The following is a 6,818-nucleotide window of genomic DNA, read 5'->3' on the forward strand; positions in this document are numbered from 1 at the left end:
TTATTTGGAAATAAAATGTGAGAGAAGTTAGTGCTGGTCTAACCAGCAGCACGTGGGCAGAGACAGTCACACAACTATAAAGGTCAGGAATCTGCCAAGGATGCCTGTGCTGTGTTGCTTAGTTGAAAACTGGCAGTTTAAGCTACCTCTGTGTGTGAGGAAACCACAGCGGACAGCACTGAATGCCTTTGGTAAGGGACAGCTTTGGGGAGGGTTTGACTTAATCTGTATCTAACTGATAAAAAAATAAGTTATAATTTCTTCAGTTTCTTCAGAGAGAACTTTTGAGACAGGTCAGACATGTTTACCCATTTTGGCCCATACACGTGAGCTAACCCCATTTCTTTTACAAAAAATAATACATAAACTGTGAAGGGCTTAGGACAGACATGGGCTACAGGTTCTGATTTGTCCTATGGATAAACCCACAGTATTCCCTAGCTTAGTTGCTTCCAGTTTGGCTCTGGTGACTACATCTAAGGGGTCCACAAAAGTTGCTTAAGAAAAGGAGGCCTTGTTCAACAGACTAACATTTGCTCTACGGAGAGTCCAGACCTCCACTGGAAAGTGTTTGGGGTCTGTAAGTTGCAAAAGCTTCAAAGAGTTGTTCTGGTAGTGTGCTGTGATATTGTGATATCACCAACCCTGTACTCTGATATTGTATTTTTGTTGTACCCTGAACTGCACTGTTCTTGACAAGAAGTGGTCTCACTTCCTGACTCATCATCACTGCAGCTATCCATACTGAGATATTCCATACAGGACCCTTTTCTATGCACTGGCCAAACCAGTTTGCCCTAATCTGTGAGATTTGACAATTTGGATTAAAGTAAATGGGAGCTGTATACACAACACTTAGGAGGTTGTAATTCTGTAGCTAAGTGTGCTCTCTCTTATGTTCCTTTTTGTTTTACAGGTCGTTACTTTGTGGTATAGAGCTCCTGAAGTTTTGCTTCAGTCCAGCTATGCAACACCAGTTGATCTTTGGAGCGTTGGCTGCATATTTGCAGAAATGTTCCGTCGAAAGTAAGAAATAATAGTTTTATTTTCTTCATGTTTTTCATTTGAAATTTGAAAAAATGTGCAGTAATGTCTGGTACAATACACTGGACCAAGTTTATATTGGAAAGGCCTGATAGGTTGCTTTATTTGCAGTACAAAATGTAAATACCTTTTGCGAATTCATACTTGTTGCCATCTTGGAGTCTTTCTTTTTTGATGGGAGTCTGCCTCAGCTCTTGGTGAAGCCTGTATGAGCATTGTTGTATTCATGTTACACCTGAATCCAAATGCAGATAAAAGTGGGCTGGAGAGGCTGTTGATCAATTTGAGTAAAGCTGGATTCTAGAAAGGATTTACCCTGAGGAAGGCAGGGCATGGTGGTCAGCAGAGTCTTCTTGCTCTGGAGTTTGTGCATTGGAGCGTCAGGTGTTTGCTCATAGTCCCCTCTTGGCATATTTGAGATCTCAGAAGTCACTGTAAAGTTGATTTCTAGAGGTAGGAAACAGAGGTAGGATTTTTTTAAGAGTAAGCTATTTAGCCTGAGTGTAGGGTAACAGAGATGTTAAATGTAGTCCAAAAAAACCGGATAAAAGACCTTTTTTTTGGCTGATTCAATTAAATTGGCTATCAGAACTGTATTGCTACAAAATATTACAGCTGGATGCAGATGAGTTCTGAATATGAGAGGAGCACTTGTGTACTGGTCTTTCCCCATGGAAGGACACTAATATGGAGGTTGTACCATGTAGGGTGTGGAGAGGAACAAACCCCCAAGAACCCTAACAAGATAAATCTGTCTCGATATTAACCCAGTCATCACATGCATTTTGGTTGAGTTTATTGCAAAAAGTGTATGTTGTCTTCACCTGGGTGATCTCCGTATAGAAACAGTATAGCATTTTGTAACGCCCACTGTGAAATCAAAGAATATACATAAAGAAAATGTGAAAGAAAATTATATACCGGGTGGCCTAAAAACCAAAATCAGTATAATTTACAAGGAGAAGCCATACTGCAAGGGCCTTGAGAAACAACTATTTAATTTATACAATGTGAAGTTCAAAATACTAATTGAAGTCTTGCAAAATTACTTTGGGTTTCTACTACTTATTAATGTTAGTATATGGAAAAATCATTTTTCTTGGGCTTCTTGCCTGGTCAGACGGCCTGGGTAGAATTATTATACTCCACCCTCTCTGTCTGACTCAGAAATGAGGTCAGAAAATGAGAGAAAAAAGGAATGTGGATTTTAGGAGTATCAATTAAACCCTCCATTGCAAACTTTTAAAGATTTAGTCTTATCCCAAATACTGCCAGGTTCACAATAGCATTAAGCCATTGATATTTTTTCCGACTTAAATAGCAGCATCAACAACTTCATTTTAGCATTTGCAATAAGAGTGATACAGGACAAACAACTGAACACAGAACTTTATTATGTGCTCAAAACTCTCATTTTTTTCTCATTTAATTTGCAGTATTCAGACAGATAAGAAATATTGCCTTATACAAGCACCACCAATTTAATTTTATTTTTCCTTTTATGATGTATGAGCCTCACTGACTCTCCAAATCCAACACAGTAAATTAAATTAGGGACAGTTAAATTTTCTACTTGTTTACAAATGCAAATATTACATTAATATTACCAAATCAGAGATTTTTTTTTAATGGAAATGAGATCTGACTTGAAGCAGAGTTTGATAAAACCAGGACTTCTATTATTCTTGCCAAATGCAGGGTCAGTCTGACATTCTCAGTCCTAAATTTGGGACACTGTCAAAAACTGTAGGGGTCAGGAATCTGCCAAGTCTGTATGTACTATGTTGTTTCATTGGAAACAATACGACTTTCACATACTTCAGTATACAAGCATGATTTGGAAGACTAATCCCAGGGCTCATTGCCATAAAGCTACAATGAACAGCACTGAATGCTATCTCCATGGACTGTTGTATTGGGTTAATGTTGCAATACTCTCTGTATGATATATGTTGTCTTTCTGATTCTCCTGATGGATTGCAAAAGAAAACCCATGTTACTGTGACCTTGGTAGCAATAAACTGTAAAATTTTGCAAACTCCATGGATTATTTCCAAAAGATTGAATAAATGCAACAGCTATTTCTGCTGGAAAATGGTAGTGCCCTTGGGTAATCACCGATCTGCATTTCCACTGGTGTTGATAGGATAAGAGTACGAGAATGCAGCTAAAACTTAGAAGTAGATGTTGGTTTGACATTAAGACAACCTTTTCTTTTTACTGTCTTACTGGGTACTTGTTGCCTTCTTTCCCACTCTTTTCTTTTCCCTTTGTAAGATTTTAAAGCTCTGTCATTTTTAAGAAATGTACTGAGACTGCTCTGGGTTTTTCTATATTATGGAGACTTCACTGGAATGGGTTTCAAAATAAACCACTACACAGCATCACCAAACATATCAGAATCCTGTTTATGCCAAGAAGATGTCTGACAGTTTGAGTTTGCTAGAATATAGGTTTGTAGGCTATTACAAACACGGTCAGGGTGCTGTAGGTTTGGACAAGTGTAGGAGAAAGGTGAGCTCTGTATGAATGGTCCGGCCCCTATGTTACAGATTGCTGTGTCTCTAAGTGGAAGGCACCTCATTTAATTTAAATCACCCTTAATCCAAAACAGTTTAAGACAAATGCAAACAGAGTACTTGTTTAAGAAATAGATCGGAAATACACACAAGTGTATAAAGGAATACACAGACACAAAAAGTAAAATAAATATATCTCTGTCTAGATACACCTAGAGTAAATTTGAACATTTCTCTCATCTTGGCTGACTCAGCTAAACAAATGACACTTCTCAGCTGAGGACTCTGGTCCTCCTGCAATCTGAGGTTTGTATAAAGTCATAGCTATATTTAAAACATAGACATTTTAATTGTGGTGCAGATTTGTAGGCTTCTGCATACATGAATGCACAAAAGTTGTATCCTGAAACCCCTTGCACAGATTCCCAAGGATCCTACTCTACTTATAGCTCAGCAATAAATTGCTCAGTAGGCAGGTGTATGTGTTATGTATGCCGAAACTATTCTGCTTTGTGCATCTTTTTCTGTCCATGTGCACTGCCGATGAGAGCACCCCCAAATAAAGCATTACTTGAAAATTTCCTTATATGGTAGTTTCAGTTTTTAAATTTCCTGTCTAATTAAGTAGGTTGCAGTGACTTCTAGACACATTTGGATAGACTGTCCTTATCTAATGAAAGTGTAAATGTATTTGTCACAGTGACTGTTTTCTTTGTGATTTAAAAGCTATGGTGCATTGATAACAATAACCAGTAAGGAAAATTGTAAGGTATGTTATGGCTTGCTACCATATCACAGAATCCTTCAGAGATACAGCTGGCAGGACTGACGGGGGTCCGATGGCATGGGGGCATCCTTTGGCACAGCAAGAAGATTAGCATTTTTTTTTTATGTTTAGGTAAAAATAAGGATTGCCTATAAAAAGGTTTCACTCTGAGGCTGAGCATTTTCCTGGCCAGTAGGAAAGGGCCTTGTACCTCTTACTCAGTGAACAACTCATTAAAGAGAAAGGCAAACATGGGAGTAGCATCCACTTCTGTCTGGATACAGGAAACTCTTCCAGCTGGCTCAAGGACTGCAGGCGGCTCCAAAGCAAGAAGCCATGACCAGTGTTTTAGGGAAGAAGGGACTGTCTCTCTTCTTGCTTGGATTAGGTAATACTTAATCAAGGTGAATGAGTGTGAGAGGGGAAGAAGGCTGGAATCTGAATCTGGGTGAAATGATCTATAAAGAAAGCAGGGATCACCAGTTTTGGACTCTCTTCTGAGTAGGCAGTCTTGAGAAAAAATGTCAAAATGTTTCCATGCTTAGTTCTTAGTGCATCTATAGATGCTCAGTCTTCAAAGCCACAATCCTATGAGATTTCAATCCTGCACAGAGTAGGGTGTTAGTAGGTGTGTATGTGGGACTAATGGGTCAGATATCTATATAATAATTCCAGCTAGGCAAGTTTAACTACAATATTGCACAAGCAACTGAGTTTGTCTTCCTTTGTAGTAAATATAGAGCTAAAAATCATCAGAAGAGGCCATCAGTTTTTGTAGCCTATTTTACATTCACAGCCCAGTCAAGCTGAAGAAGTCATACATTTGAGAGTGGCCAGTGTTGTGACTGCATGTGCAATCTTCACAAACATTACAGGTACCAATTCAAACCCCAAACTTGAAAGACAGTCCCCTCCCAAAAACCTTTTCCACCTCCCCAAACCAAAAATAAAACAGTTTTATCTCGGTACCCCAAGTTTCATCCAGCCAAGAGGGAGATTAATTCCATGCACATGGGCTTCTTACTGAGACCGTTCATGCACCAGCTCCATGGTGTTTTAATCAGCCTGCTGTTGGTAAGATCATCAGTCCCAGAATTTCGTAGGCCACAAGATTGGCACAAATGGCATGAGGTTATTATTTATTAATTTTTAAATATTAAATCATGTTTTTAGCGGTTGTCTCATTTTTCAGCTTACTCTGCCAGCTCCTAATATATGTGAGCCAGTTATTGCATTACCAACTATGCTTGAAAATTGTAGCAGCAGATGAGATGTGTGGATCTACTAAAATACCTGCGATGGGACAAGTTCCTTGGTGGGCACAAACAACGGACATAGGGAAACAAGCTATAGGCATATAAGTCATCTTTCAATGGTATAAATTTGTCCAATTAGAGGAGTTACATCATTGTGTGTAGAAAAGCCATGGGCCCAGCACTTTGTTGCTCTAGGTAACGTATACAGGTGTGATAAAATCAAAGCTTAGAGCCTGGTCTGGTGATCAGGCTGTCATGTGAGCACTGGATTTGGGACCTACAGGATGCCTTTAATCATAAAACATTTAACTGGTTTAGAAAAACTAGCAATACACACATTCGTTCTTAGATACAATGTCTTACAGTATAGAGTAATTGTAAAGCATCTTTCACACTAAAATATAGTAAATCTTTATTCCCCTTTCCAAACAAGCTATAGGTTATTAGTAGAGTTTGAAATGCAGCCGTCAGATCCATTGCATGTACTTTTTCTGTGTCAACTCCAGAACCAGGTGGTAGGATAGGTCTGTGGAAGGAGACGGGGCACCCACCTGTCCCTGGATTCCACCTCTACTTGTGAATGAGGGAAGAGCAGTCGGCTCTGCAGCTTAAGTTTCAGTTAATGCTTTGTGGGATAAATACGGTCAAGTGGTTGCAGAAGAAAATGGCCCAGTGTAACAGGAACTCCTGTTTTTAAGCTGTCTCCAAAACCTGAAGCTGGGTAGGAAAGTTTGAACTTCTATCACTGAGTGAAAAGAATACGTCTTTTTAGCTGGATCATGTGGTAAAGTCTTGGCTTCACTGAAATCATTGTTGAAATTAACCCTGACTTCAAAGGGGGTTGTAACCTCTCTAGAAACAATTCAGTGCGAGAGTGGCACAAAGAGTGGCGGAGCTAATCTCTGTTAATGTGCATAGTACAGCACTTAGTTGGAGTGATCTCTGTAAAGGACGGTGTTGCAAACTGGCAAGGAGGAGAGGGATTTGCGTAGTGTTGTCCCAGCGTCCATTCCTTGCACTTCTTTCAGTGATCCTGTACAAGCTTTTAGTTGTCTTATCTGTGAAATAAACCTCGACAGGTAACTCCCCAGGAGTCTGAGACTTTCATTCAAAATAAGACTTTCATTCATAACAAGTATGTGGGAGATATGAAGAACCGTCAGTTGAAGAGCTGAGGCTGGAATTCACAGTGTCTCTCTTCTGGTCTTCGTGCGACTGTGTAGCACAAGCGAA

At 39.4% G+C, this 6,818-nt stretch overlaps 1 protein-coding gene across 1 annotated transcript in view; it reads left to right on the forward strand.

Moving 5' to 3' along the window:
• Positions 1-6,818, forward strand: part of CDK6 (cyclin-dependent kinase 6) — a 128,281-nt gene that overhangs the window by 96,577 nt on the left and 24,886 nt on the right. Inside the window, exon 4 of the mRNA XM_009330512.1 lies at positions 917-1,026. Within this exon, the coding sequence (XP_009328787.1) occupies positions 917-1,026 (110 nt within the window). The remainder of the gene's footprint in view (positions 1-916; positions 1,027-6,818) is intronic.

The sequence above is a fragment of the Pygoscelis adeliae genome, unplaced genomic scaffold (genome assembly GCF_000699105.1).
Source record: "Pygoscelis adeliae isolate BGI_AS28 unplaced genomic scaffold, ASM69910v1 Scaffold27, whole genome shotgun sequence".
Taxonomy (NCBI): Eukaryota; Metazoa; Chordata; class Aves; order Sphenisciformes; family Spheniscidae; genus Pygoscelis; species Pygoscelis adeliae.